General features: G+C 38.8%; 1 protein-coding gene across 8 annotated transcripts in view; it reads right to left on the bottom strand.

Annotated features, from left to right (window-relative positions):
* Nucleotides 1–23,181, bottom strand: part of Cab39l (calcium binding protein 39-like) — a 103,716-nt gene that overhangs the window by 26,386 nt on the left and 54,149 nt on the right. For 6 of the 8 annotated variants that reach the window (XM_087585260.1, XM_087585259.1, XM_087585258.1 and 3 more), the window contains 2 exon segments: nt 13,152–13,270; nt 2,642–2,810 (listed from right to left, as the gene is read on the bottom strand). In XM_087585260.1, coding sequence (XP_087441386.1) covers nt 2,642–2,810; nt 13,152–13,270 — 288 coding nt within the window. 8 annotated transcript variants of the gene reach the window in all.

Here is a 23,181-nt window from a genome sequence, read left to right as displayed (position 1 = left end):
ATCAAAAACCCATACCATAACCACAAAATAACAGGAATTAACAAATACTGCTCATTGGTAACACTCAGTATCAACTGTCTCAGTACTGTAATTAAAAGATACAAACTAATATAATGGATGGAAAAACAGGACCCATCTCTCTGCTACATCTAAGAAATACACCTTAACATCAAGAAAAAACAGCACTTTAGGGTAAAATGATGGAAAAGATAACCCAAGCTAACAAAACAGACTAACTAGTCAGAATTAACTAGAGCAAAACTAGTCAGAAGAGATAGGGAAGAATATTACATATTAATCAAATTAAATTTCCAACAGAATACTGTAATTTTTAACATCTATGCACTAACTAAAAGGGCACCTAAGTTTGTAGAAGAAACACTATTACAGTTTACATCACATAGTGACCAGTATACAGTGCTAGCTGGCAACTTCCATACTCTCACCAATAGAAAGGGGCATCCAGACAAAAGCTAAACAGAGAATTGCTGGAGCTAACTTATGTCAAATTAAATGGACCTATAGATAATTTACAGAACATTTCAAGCAAATACAGAAGAATATAGCTGTGGGGCCTAAAGAAACTTTGTCCAAAACTGATCATATGCCTGGTCACAAAGCAAGTCTCAATAGGTTGAAGAAATATAAAATAACAGCCTGCATCCTATCAGACCACCATGCATTAAAGCTAGATAACATCAGCAAGCTTACAAACTCCTGGAAATTGAACAACTCACTACTGAATGGAAAACGGGTTAAAAGAGGAATAAGGGAAGAAATGAAAAGCTTTCTAGAATTAAAAGAAAATGAAAATACAACACACCCAAACCCATTGGACACAATGAAGGTGGTTCTAAAAGACAAGTTCACAGCACCAAATACATACATTAATAAAGAGAATGGAGAAATGCCATATTAACCTCATACCTAAAAGCTCTAGATCAACTACAACAATAATATCCAACAGAAGAACACGGGAAGAATTAAACTAAGAGATGAAATCAGTAAAATAGAAACAAACAAAAAAACTAATACAAAGAATAAATGAAACTAAGAGTTGGTTCTCTGTTAAAAAAACAAAAAACAAAAAACAAAAAAAACCCAATAAGACTGACAAACCCCTAGCTAAGTTAACTAAGTGATGGACAGAGATAGAGATGATCAAAATTAGAGATGTAAAACAGAGGATGCATAACAACAGACATTGAGGTAATCCAGACATTATAAGAACATACATTAAAAACCTGTAATCCAACAAACTAGGAAATAAATGAAATTAATAAATTTCTTGTTTTATTCCAGCCACCAGAGTTAAATCAGGATGAGATAAGCAATTTAAACACATCTATAATCCCTAGTGAAGGGGCTGGGGATTTAGCTCAGTGGTAGAGCGCTTACCTAGGAAGCGCAAGGCCCTGGGTTCGGTCCCCAGCTCTGAAAAAAAAGAACCAAAAAAAAAAAAAATCCCTAGTGAAATAGGAGCAGCCACTAAAAGTCTCCCAACCAAAAAAAAAAAAAAAAAAAGAAAGAAAAAATTCCAGAGCAAGATGGTTTTAGCACAACATTTTACCAGACTTTGAAAGAAGAATTAATGCCAATGCCAATGCCTTTCAGATTATTCCACAAAACAAAAACAGAAGGGAAACTGCCTAATTCTTTCTATGAGGTCACCATTTACCCTGATCCCCACACCACATAAAGACCCAACAAATACAGAGAATTGCAGTCCAATTTTCATTTATGGTAATGATCTTGCCATTATTTAATTCCTTAAGTGTATGGATTTCTAAAGTAAAAACACTTGAAGATGAATGATGCATTGAATATGTAAGCTCCAGTGGCTTCATTTTAAAATCAGTCAACCTACTTTCCGATATGCTCAATGATTATCTTTCTGCTGGTAAAACATAGAAACAGACAGTTGGAATGTAGCTGGGGACAGAAGAGAGGAGAAAAGGGGATACTAACTGAGCAGAGTTTTAGTACTGCAAGATGAAGGGCTGCTGGAGAAGGGTGCTATAGGACTCAGCCACATTAAATAGTGCATAAAGAATGACCGAGGACATGTGCATAGTATCATGATCAAAACATTTTTAAATTAAAATATTCAGTTAGGTGAAATATATTTCCCATATAATGACAAAGGAGATAAATATTAAAAAGATGACTATACTGTTAAAATATAAAACATGAATAGGTAGATGACCAATCATATCAAAATATTAGCATGCTTGTTAATATTTTTTTACCCCATCAAAGTGTGGAAGTTACACTGCTTTAGTGGTATGACGTTTTCATACTCCCTGGTGCCCCTGTCCATCTTCCTCCCTCACTTACCCTGGTCCTCCACTGGAGGTAGCCTCTGTGGCTGGTTTCTATGGACCCTTCCAGAGCTACTGCACATGTGGCCAGAGAGCAGCTCAGCGCCTTATTCTGCTGTTACTGTGTGGCAGTTCTAGCACAGGGTAACGTTTTCCTTCCATCTCTTCAGCAGACATGTCAGAAGCCATTCCACTGAGCTGAGCTTGTGCTCTGCAGTGTAAAAGATTGGCCTCCCTCATCCATGGCAGATGACTTCAGGCCTCTTTAGAGGCCAATCCACTTGAACTTTATAAGCTTTCTGATTTAGGGAAAAAATTACCTTAAAAGTAGCGAAGGCATCTGAAGCGATATCAAATGTGGACAGCTCCACATACTTGAAGAAATCTCTGAACTGATTAGAAAAGAGGATGACTTTGGCAAGTGGCTCATGGCGAATGCACTCTCTTAGCATAATCCCACAGCGTAAGGCAATCTGTGGGGCTTCATAGCTAAAGCACAAGCAAGAGAGAAAATACAACAGTTACCCCATTAACAACATTTTTCAATGTCATTAAAAGAACCAGTTCAGTTCTGATAACAGAAACACAGACACCATTGTCACAGTTCATTCAAACACCATTCATTCAACCCACTGACAGCTTTGCTCTAGGCACAATTCCAGATGTTGGGGACACTAGAGCAAACAGAGGAAGGCCACTGTCACTGCATCCTTAACATTTCAGTGAGACGATCTGTTGGAAGAAGCAGAACAGACACAATGGATAAAGGTCATTTCTAGGAAGTGCTGTGAAAACTGAAGGCAGCACACAGCAATTTAGAGTGGGTATTTACTTGTATGCATGTGAGAGAGAACTAGTGAATATTTTTAATTTAGACTGAAAGAAAGGGCAGAAGCTTCAAAGCAGGAACAAGCGGTGAGTGAGAGGAGAAGACATGTGGCCAGCGGGATAGGATGGAGGAGGCAGTGAGGAGGAGTGAGGGGGGCAGGGCAGGACCAGTCATACACACTTGAAAGCCAAGTAAGCAGTTCAGTTTTAAGTGTGGTGGATAGTTTAAAGCAAGAAATTAACACATCCTAATTTATGCTTAAATAGATGGCTGAGGGTGGGGTGGGGGTGTCCCAGTGTTAGAGAAATTGTTTGGCATGCTAGAGGCTCTGGGTTCAAGTCCCTGTACCAACAAAAACATTGTGACCCTGGTTACCAGGAAATAAGGAATAGACTGGGCAGCTAGAGTGAAGTTGGGTGAAGGAAAGAACAAATGTCTAGCAACAGTAATGGTGGCCTGGTACGGCAGCAGAGGCACGACAGAAAACCTTAGGCAGATGCTGATGCTGTCTAAAGGAAGAGTCAATAAGATTAGGAGATATTGGGGGTGGGGTTAGTGAGGAATAAATCCAAGCTGAAGATTCAAAGATGATTCTTGTACTTTTAGCTTAACTGAGTGGAGGGAGGTACCATGCACAAACTGACAGAGAAACAAGTTAGTGAAGAGGTTAAGAAATTGCCCCTGAGTATCAACATTAATTTGGAGATGGCTAATACTTAAGCAGGGATGACCCCTTGTCAGCAGAGAATTACCCATCTTGAATTAAGGAAAATTATATATAATATGACCTGAAAGCAACAGATGAACAGTAGAGAATTGCCATTAACTGGCTCATTGACATTGTGAAGTAGAATTATGGCTCATAGGAAAGTACACTAGAGAAACAGTATTTACTACAGAAACAGAGGAAGACTGGCACCCCAGATCTGTTCTACTTCCGAATAACAAGTCTCTCGAATGTCACATTAAGCATCTGACTGAACACAGGATTAAGTTATATTTCATTGTGTGGTAACATTCCAAGAAAATGGGTAACACCCAAATAAGACAATTCCTCTATTGAATGACTGAATGGAAAACTGTGCTAAGTGCAGGGAGAAAGAGCAAAGGCAGCTTCGTGTACAGAACATAGAGAAGTAGAGTTGAAACAAGAAGACTCTACCATGGCTTTAAACAGATCAATTATTTTTCATTTCAATTAAATATTGTACTAGATTTGGGGTTTTAGTACTAGGCCTACTGAGAAAAGTAACTCTAAATGTCTCAGTTCTTGAAAGGCGTTCTAGTACAATGTTCTATAAGGACAGGATAGTGCAACATCTACCAAAGATGTTTATTTTTCAAATTTACTGCAAATTATGAAAGGGAAGATACAGCGTGTTGTTCTTCTAGCTCTAATTTTGCCATGATGTTTTGGTTTTGGTGGTGGATTAAGTGCATAAAAAATGTTTGATCTAGAACATGCAAAATGTAATGTGAGGCTTCACAACTTACACTTTTAAGTTATACATATATATATTCATTAAATTGTATAGATTTTGGGTCTGGTTTACTTTGGTGTTTGCTGTTTTTATTTATTTACAAGTGTTTTTATAATAAAATTTGTTTAAAAAAATTAAAACGTAACCAACATAAATTTTGTGTCAAAAGACTATATTTACAATAAATAAAAAAATCAAATGTCTAAAAGCTAAAATTAAATAATTGTTAAATAAAACTTCAAGAGAGTGGATGGGGTCTTGGCTCGGTGGTTAAGAGCACATACTGAGTTTGGACCCTAGCCTTCCTGTGAGCGGGCTCACAAGCACTGGCGACTCCAGTTCAGGGGAAAACCAGTGACCGCTGACCTGCACAGGCACCCGCACTACCGTGTACATTCCCACTTCAGAAGCTCACATACAGACAACTCTAAAACAGCTTATAAAAATCTACCAACTACTAGTGATAACATTTTGTTAAATAAGAGAGAATAACATACTTTTTTTCATATGACCATATATCATTTGCAGAAAATTCAGATATAAAATAAAATCACTTTCCTACACTTTAGAAAGTAGGTTACTTTACAATGTTTAAGTTTACAAAAAAACAGCAGGGGAAATAGCAAAGAAAGTTCAGGGTGATATTTATTTACTTTCATTTATGCTAAATGATAAGCACTCTTCAGTATTATTTTAGTATTGCCTTGTTAGCTCACACTAACGCGAAATGCCGATATATTCAGATAGACATAATTCCCTTTAAACTATAAGGAATGACAATTTATGTTAGCAACTCAATTAAGAAAGGCATTTGGAAATTAGCCTACTGGAATTCACAGTGTTAGATATAATACGGGCTGTTATTAAAAATGTAAAGAGGGTCCTATTTTCTTAAATGTCAAGGAAGACACACCAGTTATACTCATGTTACTATAAGTAAGAGTATTGAAGAGACAGGCTATAAAATAGCCCGGCAGTAGTAGTGCACAACTTTAATGTCAGCACTTGGGAGACAGAAATAGGCAAATCTGGGTTGGAGGTCCATCTGGTCTACTGAGCAAGTTCCAGGACAGCTAGGGGTATCCAGAGAAACCCTATGTAAAAAACAACAAAAAAGGAATGAAAAAGAGGCTATAAAATAAAGGCTATTGGCCTAATGTAGTGGTTCTCAACCTTCTAATTGTGTAACTGTTAAATACAGTTTCTTGTGTTGTGGTCACCCCCAACCATAATATTATTTCATTACTACTTTATAAGTGTAATTTTGTTACTGTTATGAATTGTAATGTAAATATCTGATATGCAGGATATCTGATGTGTGACCCCCAAAGGGGTTATGACCTACAGGTTGAGACCTGCTGGCCTAGAGAAATACCAGGACTAGATAAACACAGTATCTAGGAGTAATTAAAATCCACACTCACTAGTTAAGGTACCTGTGGACCTTCAGGCCAGCAGTTTTGTATCCCAGCTCAGCCCTGTATCCCTAGAGGATGGCGCTCTCCGACGGAATGCTCCTCATACAATGCTCCTCACACACGTGGCACCTCTAATGCGTCTATCAGCACTAGTTCAATGCCCATCTCCAGTCCTTTGCACCCCCACAGGCTCCTTAACCTCACATCGGCACACTGGAAGTCACTACAAGTCAGTTCTATCACTTCATTTCCAACACCTTCGTTTCTGGGGCTGTGTCTCTCATCCTTTCCCATGGTCTCTCTAGAGTTCCCCAACCCCAGTGGTAACTGCATCCTACTTATTGCTCTTTTCCCACCTCCACATGCTTTTTCAGTGTAGGCACATGATGAATCCAATGAATCTCAGACTCAAATGCAATCTACCAACACTAGGGAACTCTAATGAGAGTCAAAGTCCAGCTTACACAAAGGCTGAATGATCTCCAGCCAACGTGTCTCATTCCTGAATTCAGTTTCCAAACTGAGACCATCTATAAAAAGTTTCCACTCCAAGTTTTGGGTATAATTAGTTCTATTTTTCCTTTCACTTCATGAAGTTTATTGGAACCATCTGGGATGGACTCATGGTTTATTTTTGAGACTCACAAGAACATTTATAAAGTACTCCACTGAGGAGAACACTTATCAATTCATCCCAGGAGTTTGTCTCCAACAGTGGGAAATGTCATTCTCTGACTCAGCAACTGCTTAAAAGTTAGGAATATAATTAATTGGATGTTTGAGAATTTCCCCATTTTCTTCAATATCCTCTATGGGATCTCTAACTCCCACCTATCATTTCAACCTGATAATCCTGACTAGTAAGTTACTGCTTACTATATAAAGAAGTGTCCCATATGCTAACCCTGTCTTAAGTTTCAAAATTAGTCTTCATCCTACCTAATATGCTCTATTCCCAGATAAGCTCCCCAGTAGCAGAGTCTGTGACGACTTACGCTGTTTCCCACAATGGCTGGCCTAGGATAAATCACCAGTTAAAATCAATCACTACTTTATATAACTGAATCAATATTTCCCTTGATTTATAGTTTAGAGAACACAGTATGAACTCTATGTTTGAGAAAGTACACTATTACATATTTATGTTCATTCAAAAAATAGTATACCAGAAGATCCTTTTAAACTTACTGAATGGAAAATATAAGAGCAGACATCTCTGGAACAATTAACCTTCTGCAGAAAGGTACTATGAAGGCTGTTGCTACAGGAGAAAAGACAATAGTCTCACCCTCTACTGGATCCTGTATGAACCTGGCTGGCAAGATGTGCCCATTGGTGCAACAGTGGTATGACAGTTATGGGGGTAACCAAACAATTTTTTTTTCATTAGATATGAAGCCTGTTCCATAGAAGAGATTTCAATGACTGGTATTGTAAAACTGATCAAAAGCCTATAACCAGGGAGATCATAGGCTCTACAGGGGACAGTTACTATTGTTATTACATGGTCACATTGTTAAATTGCTTTCTAAATGTTTGTTTATAGCTACAGATTTGTACTGTTCTCAACTTTGGTTAGAAAAGTCACTTTCTGCATTGCATAGCAGTAAATGCAAAGCTTCACATCTGGTAAAGGTGTCAGCAATTTACCATAATTGTAATATACAATGTAATTTACCATAAATTGTAATGATACAATGTATCATAACCATTCAGTTATGGCTAAATAATCTTTATTAACTCTTTAACCTCCATCCAAGGTTCAGGAAACACAGGGTTGGGTAGGTAGAGAGACAATAAAGGGTGACAGATGAGGAGAACTGTGAAGAGTAGACTTTCAGAAATGAAATGGCTGAAACACATATCAATACAAGGGACTAGTAGTTATCTGCATAAGACCTACATATAATCAAGGCAGTAAAAATTCTACTCAGAGGCTCCACCCTCGGCAGAGGAGTTATTAGAAGTTGATGGTCCCTGAAGGAAGGAGAGCCACTCTCTTTAGGGGATATGATCATTGGTAGTTTGCCCATATCTCAGGGGAGGGCCCTACCTCTGAGTACATGTAGACAGCATTAACTGGACCCAAGGTATGATTTATTCCTACAAGATGTGGTTATTAATACCAAAAAAGGAAGGCATGAACTGACAGGATAAAAATATTTTATATAAGTGTATAAAAATTTATAGAATAAATTAAAAAGCATTATTTATATAAAAAGAATAAAAAGAGCAAGTGTTTTAACTGGTAATGAGTGTTGTGATCATTACACAGAAATTGCCAGAAGAAAGATCTTGTGTAAGAACATCTCAAGAACAAAGACTGTATTATATAAAGAAAAATGACTTGTTGTTACTGTTGGGAACAAACAATGCCATGTGACAGCCCTTGGAAAACGTCTCAGAAAATGATATTTACCAAAGACCTACTCAATAGTCAAGAAGGCCTGCTTCTAATCTAGAAACATTTGCACAATTTAAAAATAATGAATAAACTTTATCTACTTTGAAGGGTTAGGAGCAGTAAAAATTCAGTGTGAACAAGAATCTGGAATATAAATTACTGTCTCCAAGAACTACTCCTCACCAAAAGAACCAGAATCCAAGTCTGTGTCAGGAGACATGAAGTTGGGTCTGGCAGATCTTGTATCAGAAAACGAAGAAGGTCTTTCAAAATATTTTAGTGAGGTCAAAAAACTGTGTCCTGAAGGGTCACAATTAATTGAATATTAAGAAAATTGTGTACAGTAACTGAGATTTGTGGGAATATTATATTAGTTGTTAATAAGATACCAGAAGGGTATGCTTGAATGTATGAGAAGAAATGGAGACAGACAGACAGAGATACAGAGGAGAGAGGAAGGACAGAGAGAAATTCACTGAATACCAATGGAAGTTTCTAGGACAATAACCTATTTATTCTCCAAGCTGATCATAAAAATAGGCATTTATTCTGCTTCTCTGAGATGAATTCTACTTAAGATTAACAGTCACAGTAGATGAAAGTTATTTTTCAGAAAACTACTCCAGCCAATGAATGACTAATTTTGAAAATTATTTTGCTGTGACCTCTAGTAAAGGACAAACTCAACAATATAAAGATGTCAGAAAGGTTTATAATTGGTGAGAAGTTACCATGAGCTTAGGACACGAGTCTCAGTGTCACTGAAGGAATAGCTCCTGATGTGATGGAGCACGATTACATGGAACCATCTATAAAATACTATTGTAAAATAAAAGTTCAATTTGAATGTAATCAAGCCTTTAAGTAGAAATGCTAACCTAGAAACAGGTAATAAGGGAATGGGGAGTTAGGGGATGGCCATCTGTGTGCCATGCAGAGAGGCCAGAGAACAGGCTGAGGAACAGGCTCTCTAAGTAGACCTTGTTAGAATACTTCTTTAATATGTGAACTGTAGGGCAGAAACAAACAATATAAGCAAAACTGAATGTAGGCTAGGTATTGGTTGTTGCAGAAGTTTTACTAACTTTTAAGTACACTGTAGTTTTATGAAATTTTTTTTGAAATGTTTATTGAAATGTTTAGAGGTTTGCTTTGTATTGGGTGAGGAGAGATGGCATACACCAAGTTAAACAGTGACAGCTAAGTGTTTAGTATATGAGCTCCTGCATTTGTTACTTATGTAGATGGTTGCAATTTCTTTCAAAGAACTTGAAAAATAAGATTTGGGGAGATAAGTGTAGTTTTAACATTAGATAGACATCTAGTGGCCATGATTTCTCTATGAAACCCTGAGAAAAGTTTAGTGATCTTAGAGTTCCACTTGTTTCAGCCAGGAGAGAAATTTAGAATGAAATGTTTCTTTAAAAAGTCTTTTTCATAAAACGTGGACTCTAAATCCCTTAAGTCTAGCATCCAGATGACTCTTTTTGTTCTATAAGTATTAACTGTCTCTGTGTGACATATGGCTGGACTTGTGTTCAATATAGCAGGCCACTATTGAGCCCCTAAGTAATACCATTTGGTATATAAGTAGACCAATCAAGTTATTGCCTAAGTTTTCAAGGACCTTCAGAAAAGGTAATTTAGTAAAAATGCTGAGCTTTAACAGAGGGCTACATGTAAAATGCAGAGCTACACCAGCCAATTTCTCATTATCTACTCTGTCCTTAGAAGCACCAACAATTAATTCTGTCTTTCCCGAATTGCCCGAGTAAATGAGAATTCCTGCAAAGAAACTGTGTCTGCCAAATCTGATTGATTGGTAAGAACTGAAATGATGTAGAGGCTTCTATACTTTAGGTCCAAAGCTTTATCTTGGGGCCAGATTTAGCTCCCTAAATGGTCATTTCCTTTGGCCATCTCTGTGTTAGAACACCCCATGACTAACAGATTGAAATCTTTTGGCATCTATTAACTTAGAAGACCACTAACTTCTTCCATCAACCCAAAAGCTAAGAATGTCATCAGAAAGCATTTGAGGCCTATAGGAGAGATCGCCCCATCTTGCTGTAATTGTTCTGATACACATCAATGTATTTTTATGATTTTCTTTGCTCTGCTACTAGAAAACATCATGAATTGCTGCCATGTAGGAACATGGAGTTACCTAGCACCAAGTTTCCCAAGCCATTGAAATGTGACAGGGCAAGTCAGTGAAGATTCCTCTCCATCTTGTATTCTTGCTGAGGCCATTTTAGGTTTAAGTAGAATTTGATCTCCTTGACTGGAAGCTTTGTGGAAAATTACCCAACTCTATTCTAGGAAATCAAGGAAAGTCATAATGTCCGACCTAACTTATCCTGACTCGTGTTAAATGCCTACTTATGCAAGCCTACTCCAGCTAACTGCTTAGCTTCAGTTAAACGTCCTGCATTAGCAAAACATCCCTCTGCAGCTTCCAAGTGAGATATCAGGAAGTGCTTTTGCCTTTAAAAGCCCCTTTCTCTAAATGCTCATGGCTACACTTGGGTCCTAAATGCCTGATCATAGTACCAACTGGCTGGAATAAAGACTTTAAATTGGCTATTGACTATGTCTGAGTGGTCTTCTTTGGTGGCCTCCTCATCATAGTCACTCAAATTTGGCTCCAGATATTTTTTTCCCTTTGAGGTGAAAGCTGTGCTCTTTGAATTGACAGTCCTTAAATCTTCTTTGGGACACACTAATGCTTAAAGAACATATAGGACTTAATCAAATCTGAGTTTAAAATGTGCTCTTTTAAGTTTTCTAACCTTAAATAACACCCTTACAGTCTGAGTTACTGTGAATAGCTACACTGACTGCAACCCTGGTACAGAACAAGCACTCTCTGGCATCTACAAGACAGAATGTGAAGGAATAAACCCGAAGTGAATAACCACTATAAGAGAAAAAAGTCCAGAGGTGCAGCCTCTAAATTGTTATTGATAGTTTTATTGGGAGAGTTTATGGAAGATACTCCTTTCTTATATTAAACATTTCCAAGATAAATAGGTTATTACCTTTGAATCAGAAAAAAGTGAAATCGTTTTAAAATATCTCCCATGGTCAATACCATATCACTAAAGTTTGGTTCTAATTTTGGTCTGACTCCCACTACCATCCAAACCACTTTCCAGGCTGCAGCAGAAACCTTCGGGTACAGTTCCCGAGGGCATCGCAGCATGACCTTAGTTCCTTAGTAGAACACGGACGGCTCTTACTAATGTGGTCTCTGCCTTTCTAGCTGTACCTCATCCTTTCTGAGTCCTCCTCACCTCCAGCCACACTGGGATTCTTGTCATTTCCTGTGCACACGAAAGTGTCTATATATTTTTACCTGTTTTTGGGCTGAAAAGTTCATGAATAAAGTGATCTCAGGAAGCATATGTAGAGATGGAGCTGACCTGGATCATCTGCCCTGCACTATCATGTGACACTTGTCCTGTGTTGAGTCACTCCATTTTGGGCTCATGTGCTGTAAGAGACTAGTGTTCCTTAAGTAGTAGAAAATCCAAGTGCATTTTCTTTTCCAGAGCTAAGAGAACAACCTCTAACAACCATTACTTTGCATCATCCTCAAAGCCATCACAGTATACTTCTTTGCTCAACAATATATAGGAACTACATGGGAAAACAATCTCAATGTGATTAGTTATAAAATTAAAATCTGTGCTAAAGTATATTGAGAGGACAAGAGAAGGGAATGGAATGCCAATGGCACTGGAAAAACTAAAAAATAAGTGCATTATGATTTATATATATTTAAAAATGTATGACTTTTTAAAAAAAAACTCAACAACTAGAAAAGAATAACTGCCACTGAGCAATCAGATTGAAGAACGAGAAAGAAGCAAAGAGCTCTTGTTCATTGATATAGCTGATTTTCAAATTGTGTTATTATTTTAACACAATTAAATATTTATAAGTTTATTACTTTAACACAAATATTTATAAGTTGACAAGGGAGGAAGGTGACACAGGTGAAGTAGACTTCACATGGCTCTACAGCACTGGAGAACTACACAGCAAAATGAGCTGTGCTGGCTTGAGATACGGAATAGCAAGGCAGCACCAGGGAGGACTATTATCTGCTGTTTGCATGCCTCCAGGCACCTAGCAATCTTTAGGATTCCGAGTATCCTCACTATGCTCAAGAAGCATGTGAGTAGACATAAAAGCAATAATCAGAGATCCTACTTTTTTCTCCGTTATAGCTCTGATTACAAACAGTAACATCTATTGTGTTCCCATACAGATACTTTGTCTCCAACCTGGCAGTTGTCAGCACTGTAAGAATGCTTACCTCTATTGTTTAAGATAGAGAACTAGAATAGACATGTATGTGCTTGTGTGCACTCATGTGTGTGTAACGAAGGGACACAACATCATGCAAGTAGGAAACAGTACCTGGGCAGTTAGGAACAGGGAAAATGAGGAAGCAAAAGACATATGATAGTAAGAGGCATGGATAGCAAAAAGGTAGAGGAAAGAGGTAGGAAATGCAGTCAGCAGAGACCAGAGGACTTCCTTTAGGTTAAGGCATTTAGAGACAGATCGGGAGGACACTCCTACACATAACAAACACTGACCAGGCAGTTCCAAATGAGGCCAAGGAGGCACAGTACATGCTTTTTAACAGTTATGTTAAACCTACTTCTAAGAAAACCAGGTACCTACCCTTTGAGAAGCATAAACAGGATGTGAGGATGAGAACAGATATATTCCACCGTAGGACACCGTGTACCAATCTGTCTTCTCAGGATGTTGTTGAATATCTGGGTCACATCTTTTTTTCCCTGTTAAAGAAACATGTCACCATTAAATGGTTTGCTTTTAATGGATAAACTGTAGGGATGGCATGTGGGATAGAAACATACACTCTCATAAAGATAGTGTCATTCTGAATAAAATGCAGAGCCAATCATTTCCTATTTTCATTTGTCTTCAAAAACTCCACTCAATGGGCACAGCCATTCACCAGATGTACAGGTGGGGACCTTGGCGGGGCAGGGAGCTTCTTTACACAACCACAAATACAAAAGCACGGACGGGTACAAAGTAGCTGCAAGAACTGAAGTTCCTATGCCTTTTCACCTTTTTAGCTCCCTTTAAGTGGAAACAGTGACTGATATTTCTAAATCTTCATAAATGAGAGAAATAGAAGAATATAAGTTACAACTAAATAAAATGTTAGAGTCAAACTCCTTTCTCTTAACATCTAATTCTGGGTAATATTATCCCTTCACTTTATCTATTCGTTTAACTTGAGGCTTTTAAGAGACTTTTTATTTAATGAGATGTAAATTTAAAATGTGGGTTTTCCCGATGAAATATGTAGCTTAAGTCACCAAGCTGATGCAGGACTGAGATGCACCCAGGGTTTCGTGCATCTGCATAAGCCCACCATCTGCACCATACTGCACGGCTTTGAAGCTGTCAGTTTTATAAACACTTAACCAAGTGTTAAGAGAAATAACAAAGGAGCTGGGGAGATGTGTCACTAGTTAAGAGCACTGGTTGCTCTTGCAGTAGACCTAGATTTGTTTCCTAGCACCCAGATGATGGCTTAAGCCATCTCTAACTCTAGTTCTAGGGGAGTCAATACCCTCCTTCTGCTTCCACAGACACTGGGCACTCCTGTGATGCACATATACACAGGTAGGCAAACACTCACACACAGAAAACAAAACTAAAGTATTTTAAAAGGGAAAGTAATAAAGAGAAAAATTCTGAAAGAGAACATTTACCTCATGAAAAACATATGTACAAGGTCCTGTGTCTAATCTCTAACAACTTCCTACACATACAAATTCAGAATATAATTAGGTCTTTTAAAACTAAGAAATTTTAAAAACTGAAAATCTCTGGGATCTATGATTAGGCAAAAAGTTCTTAGCCTTGACTAGAACAACAGTGAAGAAATAATAAACTGATTTCATGGATGGCATTAATCCCCTGGGGGCCAGAGTTAAGTGACCAGCCTGGTCAACACAATGAGTACCAGGACAATGTAAATAGACCCTAGCTCACACACACGCACACACACACACACACGCACACACAGGATTAGGGGGTGGGAGAGGGAGAGAGAGAGAAATAGAGAGAATTGGAGAGATGGCTCAGTAGTTAAGAGCACGGAATGTGCTTCCAAAGGTCCTAGGTTCACGGAAAGCACTCACATGGTTACTCATAACCATGTGTAGCTCCAATCCTAAATGATCTACCATCCTCCTCTGTGGGCACCACACATACATAGTGTAAATCATACAGACAGGTAAAGCATGCATATTTAGAAAAATATATTTAAAAAAAATCCAAACAAACACAAACAGCTTTTGTTCAGAAGAAGATTCTGTTAGTAAGATTATATAGAGTGGGGAAAAATACTGTAAGCCGCATCTACCAAAAGAGATCAGTATCTGGAGTATACAGACTCAATATAGTAAAGTCATAAAAAGATACTTTGCCAAAGAGGCCATATAGTTAACTGAACACAGGCACATTAAAGGTGTTCAATATCAGGAACCTTCAAGAAGTGCACGGTAAAAACACAGTAAGTTATACATTACTCCTTCTGACAGCTCTATAGCATGGCTGAATGAAAAGTAAAGACAACAGGAAACACTAGCAAAAGTGATAAGAGCACATTCACGTTGTAATGGAAATGTAAGACAGGGACAGTGACACGGCTCAGTGGGTAAAGATACATGCCCTTGTAGAGGACATGAGTTTGATACTTGGAACCCATAGTAAAAAAAAACCAGGTCCAGAAAGTTGTCCTATGACCTTCATATGATTGAGCTGTGGACACTGGGCTTGAGCACACATACAATGACAGTAATGCACACAATATTTTAAAAAGGGAATATAAAACAACACAATCAGTCTACGTATTTTCTTATGAAACAAAACACATAATTAACTACTCCACCAGCACAATGTCACTCAAGCATTCATGATAGAGAAAGAAGCACATGAGTTACATGACCATGATTCTCATGTAGTAGCCAGAGTTGGAAACAGCCTGGAAATTCTTCAGCTGTCAAATGGTAAACAAACTGTGGTCATCTATGCTAAAGACTCCTTATTAGTAATGTGTAGATATTTTGTTTATGAAACAGGATGGCATCTACGAGATTTCTGAAGTCTCACATTATAGAATGGAGAACAGTCTAGTTTAGAACAGCTAGAACTCAGGGATGTGGTAGTGATGCATAAGAGAAGTGGGTATGACTAGAAAGTAGCACAAGAAGAGATTCTTGTGGGAATGGAACAGATCGACTTTATCATGTTACTAATATGGATACCCTGGCTGTGCTATCATTTTGCAGGATGGTACTCTTAGGAAATGCAGGAAAATGGAGTTTCTCTGATCCATTCCTTACAACTCTAAGTAATCAGCAATTATTCTAAAACAAAGGGTTAAATTTTTAAAAGATTTTTTTTTGTTGATCAGTTTTTTTTTTTTTTTTAAGACTAACAACATTTAGTCAATTTTACACAGACAAAGAACTTTACCCCAGCTACAATAGAGAGTTACATGCAACAACTGCTGGGTATGGTATGGAAAAATTAAGGACTGAGGAGAAAGGGAAATAAAAAGCTGGTACTATGAAAACAAATTATTTCTTCCTTTAAAGGAACTCATCATACTCAAATGCAAGTTTTTATAAAAAAGTAGGAAGTGAATTTTGGGACCCTGTGATGTACCCGTGGGAGGGTGCTTGCTTGCACCCTTGTATGGGAAGGGAGCACTTCAGAATCAGCTGGTGTTGTAATTTTAAAATCTTAAAAAAATTATCATAGCCTCTGAATTTAACTTATGAGGGTTATAAATACTATATTTGTTCTATAAAAGAGGCATATTTATAAGTATAAACATGTTTTTTTTCCTTTTTTTTCGGAGCTGAGGACTGAACACAGGGCCTTGTGCTTACTAGGCAAATGCTCTACCACTGAGCTAAATCCCCAACACCATAAACATGGTTTTAAATGAAAGTAATCCTGTGGTATTCAAGTCTTCCTAGATGCTACAGGGCGATACTGCAGAGTCCACACCAGACCTGTCTGAAATGTCATAAGACTGTGTTTTCATACCTCCCGGTAAAATGCCACAGGACCATTTCCACAAGACATTCCAGTGAACAGCAGCAATGGAGCACCACAGAACTCCATCCAACTTTCACACAGAGGAAACCATTCTTCTAGTTTGTTAGCAAACATATGCAGAGGCAGAGGGAGTCCCTGTGGGTAACAGGAATAGTTCTGCTGCTAGTTTTCTCCATTTAATTTGCTGTTGGCTGCTGGTTCCCTGTATATTGCTTTTTTATGTTTAGGTATGTGACTTTAATTTCTGATATTTCTAAGATTTTTAACATGAAGGGGTGCTGTATTTAGTCAAAGACCTTTTCAGCATCTAATGAGATGATCACATGATTTTTTTCTTTCAGTTGTTTATACAGTGGATTATGTTGATGGATTTCCGTACATTGAACCATCCCCGCATCCCTGGGCTGAAGCCTACTTGACTGCGGTGAATGATCATTTTGATGTGTTCTTAGATTCAGTCTGCAAGAATTTTATTGAGTATTTTTTGCATTGATATTCATAAGCAAAATTGGCCTGAAGTTCTCTTTGTTGTGTCTTTGTGTGGTTTAAGTATCAATGTAACTGTGGCTTCATAGAATGAATTAGGTAGTTTTCTTTCTCTGTCTATTTTGTGTAATAGTTAGTTCTTGTGATCTATAAAACTGGAGTCTGCAGATACTACTTAACTTTTCAGGTGGCTATTCTCACTTTTGGCTTGAAACTCCTTTGCTTACACACACTGGTTGACAGTAGTTTGTATCACTTGGATTACTAGGTTGACAGTAATAAGAAATGATCACTAGATCACAATGCAGTTTCCTGCAACTTAGAGCTGCTTTCTCATTTAGCCTGAACACATTAACCTCTTGATCTTATACCAACATGCATTATAGAATATAAAATGACATAAAGCTGTGTCTCGAATATCAGCCAAACCTCAACAGATACGGGCCTGTGTTTGATCCTGAGCCCACAATATACTAGGCCTTGCCGTTTTGGTCACAAGTCCCATCTTTTCTTTTGTGAGGCAGTGTCTCACTGTGATCCTACTCTTGCCTGGCACTCACTATGTACACTAGGCTGGCTTCAAACTAGCAGAGCTCAGGGGTTTCTTCCATCTGCACAAGTATTAAAGAATAAGATGGCGCCACCAGTTACAGAACTGTACTTTCATTGTTTTTCAGAGAGAAAACAAGTCGAATTTCTCTTTATCTTTCTTGAGGGTGTGGATCATTGTAGGAGGCTGACCTTGCCGTCGGAAAGTGGGGCTCTTAGGGCAATGTCAGGAAGCAGGTACAGAATTAAATATGGAAAATCCATATCCAAGGGCTCTGATCTGACAGTGGATCCTTTACAGTGATAGTTTCTGCTAAAGAGCGAGCATGTCACAGCCCCCTCACTAGTCCATGGAAGGTGAGCATCATCAGGAAAAGGGGTCTGGGGGATCACTGTGCAGAGTACTGTACTCCAGCATCCTCTGTAGGACCTCTCTGACAGTACAAAACAAGGACTCACGCCTTAGGCTCTCACTTGCCTTGCAGATAGCCCTGAAAGCTTAATCAACAAGTGGTAATTATTTGTGATGTTGCTCTGACTGAGATGCTGGCAACTGCTCTGGACACCATGTGACCCTTCCCTTCCCACGTAATTGCTCAACCTTCAGGTCCAGTCAGCCCACAGACTACTTTAATGATTCAAGGGCTTTCCTACTTTGCTTTCCCTTCATTACTACCTGACTGTTGCTCAAACTTTCAGTCTGACTAAGACAGTCTTTAGTTCTCGTTCTCTCTCTCTCTCTCTCTCTCTCTCTCTCTCTCTCTCTCTCTCTCTCTCTCTCTCTCTCTCTCTCTCACCGTGCTCCAGCACTTCTTCCAAAGTTCTTTGCACTAACGGGTTACAAAACATGTCTGCAGCTGCTGGGGGGAAAGCTGTGTTAGCTTCTCTTGGTTTCTAGCAGTCTTTCAGAACCCAAGAAAGGTAGTTTTTTCCTTCTTTCTCTGACCTTGTAATATACTCAGATGGCTCTTTTGTTGACGAGGTTATGGCTTAATGGATTAGATAAGAATTTACGACTGAGTAATGAGATTTCTTTTTAAAACTCAGCTCTGTCTCTTAGCTATTACTTACGGGCAGCAGAACCCTCTACTTTTGTCCCCTTCCCCACAGGTTTCTTTGCTCTGGATTCTTGAAGGAGAAGTGAATCTGTCAAGCAGACTCCTGAGTTAGTTGCTCATGTCCAGTGTGATATCACTGCCTGTAAAAACACACTGCTGTAGGTAGGCAATCTGAATCTCCTGTTCCCAGGTTCAGAGCCTGTTACTGTCTTGCTCCAGCAGCTGGTGCTGTCTTTCCACGCGGAAGTAGAGGACAAACTAGTGTCCTTCAGTCAGCATACACTGCTCACAGTGGTCCCTAGAAAGGGTTCGGGGATAACAAACGTGAAGCTCAATCCCATGTGAAACAATTTCAATCTTCCACCGACCCACTCATCTTTCCTTACATTCCTTCCTTTGGAGCTATTCTCAAGTTGTCTCTTTCCCGGTCCCCAATGCTTCTGTCAAGCTGTTCTCTCTCCAGTTTCATTTTGGAGGCATTCAGAGCTATGAATTTTCCTCTTAGCACTGTTTTCATTGTGTCCTATAATTTTTGGTATGTTGTGACTTCATTTTCATTAAAATCTAAAAAGTCCTTAATTTCTTTATTTCTTCCTTGACCAAATTATCATTGAGTAGAGCACTGTTCAGCTTCCATGTATATGTGGGCTTTCTGTTGTTTTTATTATTATTAAAGAACAGCCATAGTTCATGGCGATCTGATAGGATGCAGGGGATTATTTCAATCTTCTTGTATCTGTGGAGGCCTGTTTTGTGACAATGGTCAATTTTGGAGAAGGTACCATGAGGTACTAAGAAAGAAAGTAAATTCTTTTGTTTTAGGATGAAATGTTCTATGGATATCTGTTAAATTCATTTGGTTCATAATTTGTTAGTTTCACTGTGTCTCTGTTTAGTTTCCGTTTCCATGATCTGTCCATAGATGAGAGTGAGGTCTTGAAATCTCCCACTATTATTGTGTGCGGTGCAATGTGTGCTTTGAGCTTTGGTAAAGTTTCTTTTATGAATGTGGGTGCCCTTGCATTTAAAGCATAGTTGTTCAGAATTGGGAGTTCATCTTGTTAGATTTTTGATGAGTATGAAGTGTCCTTCCTTATGTTTTCTGATAACTTTTGGTTGAAAGTCGATTTTATTTGATATTAGAATGGCTACTCCAGCTTGTTTCTTGGGACCATTTGCTTGGAAAATTTTTTCCCAGGCTTTCACTCTTAGGTAGTGTCTGTCCTTATCACTGAGGTGTGCTTCCTGTATGCAGCAAACTGCTGGGTTCTGTTTACGTATCCAGTCTGTTAGTCTATATCTTTTTATTGGGGAATTGAGTCCATTGATGTTAAGAGATATTAAGATAAAGTGATTGTTGCTTCCCGTTATTTTTGTTGTTAGAGGTGGAATTGTGTTTGTGTGGCTTTCTTCTTTTGGGTTTGTTAAAAGAAGATTACTTTCTTGCCTTTTCTAGGATGTAGTTTCATTCCTTATGTTGGGGTTTTCAATCTATTATCCTTTGTAGGGCTGGCTTTGTATAAAGATACTGGACAGCGGGGTTGGGGATTTAGCTCAGTGGTAGAGCGCTTGCCTAGGAAGCGCAAGGCCCTGGGTTCGGTCCCCAGCTCCGGAAAAAAAAAAAAAAAGAACCAAAAAAAAAAAAAAAAAGATACTGGACAGCTAGACTCTGAGGGGTTCTGACACAACCAGGATCACAGGAGGGACAGGCTCCAGTCAGAGCCAGCAAGGCCAGGTAACACGAGAGATAACCAGATAGTAAGAGGCAAGCGCAAGAGCCTAAGCAGAGGAAACCAAGGCCACTTAGCATCATCAGAGCCCAGTTCTCCTACCAACGCAAACACTGCACACCCCATCACTGGAAAAGCAAGGTTCCAATTTAAAATCACATCTCATGATGATGATAGAGGAATTTAAGAAGGACATAAATAACTCCCTTAAAGAAATACGGGAGAACACAGCCAAACAGGTAGAAGCCCTTAAAGAGGAAACACAAAAATCCCTTAAAGAATTACGGGAAAATATAACCAAACAAGTGAAAGAATTGAACAAAACCATCCAGGATCTAAAAATGGAAATAGAAACAATAAAGAAATCACAAAGGGAGACAATCCTGGAGATAGAAAACCTAGGGAAGAAATCAGGAATCAAAGATGCAAGCATCACCAACAGAATACAAGAGACAGAAGAGAGAATCTCAGGGGCAGAAGATACCATAGAAAACACTGACACAACAGTCAAAGATAATGTAAAACGCAAAAAGCTCCTAATCCAAAACATCCAGGAAATCCAGGACACAATGAGAAGATCAAACCTAAGGATAATAGGTACAGAAGAGAGTGAAGACTCCCAGCTCAAAGGACCAGTAAATATCTTCATCAAAATTATAGAAGAAAACTCCCCTAACCTAAAGAAACAGATGTCCACGAACATACAAGAAGCCTACAGAACTCCAAATAGACTGGACCAGAAAAGAAACTCCTTCCGAAAAGGAGTAAGGAAAAAGGTCAAGTAACAGCCAGAAGATTCTGGGCAGATGTCATATAGACCCTAAGAGAACACAAATGCCAGCCCAGGCCACTGTATCCAGCAAAATTCTCCATTACCATAGATGGAGAAACCAAGATATTCCAAGACAATGCTTCTCTTCTCAATTTCCTACTCTATTAGTCTTCCACTAAAGGAGACACCTCTCCTACTTTGTTACTGTTCTCTGCAAGGGAATCTAAGTCCATTGCTTTCCTTCCGGTCATTGTCCAGAAGCTGCATACATCTTGCCTCACACTCACCAATGTGAATTCAAAACTAAAGTTTATGGTTTTATTGTTATTTTTCTCCCACCTCTCTGTAGGAAATGCTTTCTGAACTATCTGGCAAGAGCAGTTCATCCCTCAAACAGTAATTTTCCCTCCCAGTTATAAAAATCAGAAATTATAGTCAAATGACTGCAGCTCTTCAAAGACACATGGTAAAGGTAGTCACTTTTGGAAATGCAATAGTCATTACTCAAAAGAGCCTGAATTATGTAGTAAACAACTTTCTAATTCTTTAAAAAAATGGCACATTGTGCTCTCTCTTGCTCTCACTCTCCCTCTTTTTCCCTTTCCGAGCCAGTTTTCTAAGTAGACCTAGCTAGCCTAGAACATGTGATCTTCCTATCTTGGCCTCCTTTCTTAATTCTGAGGTTATATAGGTACACACTACCATGCCTGGCTAGAATATCTTCTTTCATTCTATCCTCCTTCCCTACCTCCCTACCTCTGTTCTTTCTTTCCTTCTTTCCTTCCTTCCTATCTACCCACCTATCTCCCACCAACCTACCAAGCAACCAAGCAGTTAGCCCAGTTTCAGAGGGCTGATTAAAGGACCATGACTAAGGGCAGGCGCAGCACATATTCAAAGTGCTACGTAACACCGTTGATAGGGAGGCATCCTTCAAAGAAAATTCCACGTACCTCACAGCTTTGTTTAGTAGTAGCTCAGCTGGAGGAAATGCAGACCTAGTACCCAAGGTACTTTTAAATAAAAGAGCTTCTGAGTACCCCTTATGAACTGAGAGACAAGGGTTGGGAGTTCTGTGCTGTTAGAATAAATTCTGAAACCAGAAAGAATTTTATCAAGCTGTCAGCAGCTTAAATTGACATTCTGTCTCAAGAAGGAAAAGTGCTGCCTCAGGCTGCTGGGCCTTGCCTGTGGTTCAGAGAGATGTGGAGCACCTTTCTGTAAGCAGCCTAGAAAGCCGGAGATCCTGCCTCCCTTCCTCACAGTGCTCTGTGTGGTTGATGGATGCTACAAGTCTAACTGTCCCCAGTTTAAACGTTTGTCATCCATCAATTCAAGCACGAATAGTCATTTATGAGAGGTCAGGGGAGAAGAATAGCTGCACATACTGAGTATCTCATTCATTCACAACTATGTCCTAGGCATTGCACCTTACACAGGAGTACATAACATTAAAAACGGTCTGCTGCTTATTACTGAAGTAAGGACCTTGTAGTGACATTGTTTGCTTATTTGTTTTTTGCTGTTTTAAGACAGTGTCTCATTATGCAGCTCAGGTGACTTAGGACTCACCTGGTTTCCCATTAGGTAAAGAAAGTGGGTGACTTTCTCTTAGCAGGCATTAGCTGGCTATACGTTGTCTAGAGGTGGGCTCCCCATGAAGTTCCCCTCCGTGTTAGTATGCCAGTTGCTACTGCTCAGGGCTTTATTCTTCCTATTGCACTCTTAGCACTTTGCTCTTGTTGTTTTATGTCACTGCGCCCGACGCTCTATCTTGTCCGAGTCTTCAAAGCATAATCACCCTTAGCCTATTTCCTACAGCACCCCACTGTAAACTAGGCTTATCTTTAATTCAGGCAAATCAATGGTAATAACTTACAGTGCGGCTACTCGCAGGTAAATATACAAAACAGTAAGACAAAAATATAACTGTAACCCAAGAATGAGGACTCTTCTTATTCACGGCTACTGCTCAAAAATATCTGAAACAAATAATGGGCCTG

This window comes from Rattus norvegicus, chromosome 15, assembly GCF_021556685.1.
Source record: "Rattus norvegicus strain SHRSP/BbbUtx chromosome 15, alternate assembly SHRSP_T2T, whole genome shotgun sequence".
NCBI lineage: Eukaryota > Metazoa > Chordata > Mammalia > Rodentia > Muridae > Rattus > Rattus norvegicus.
This window is presented reverse-complemented; position numbering and strand designations above follow the sequence as displayed.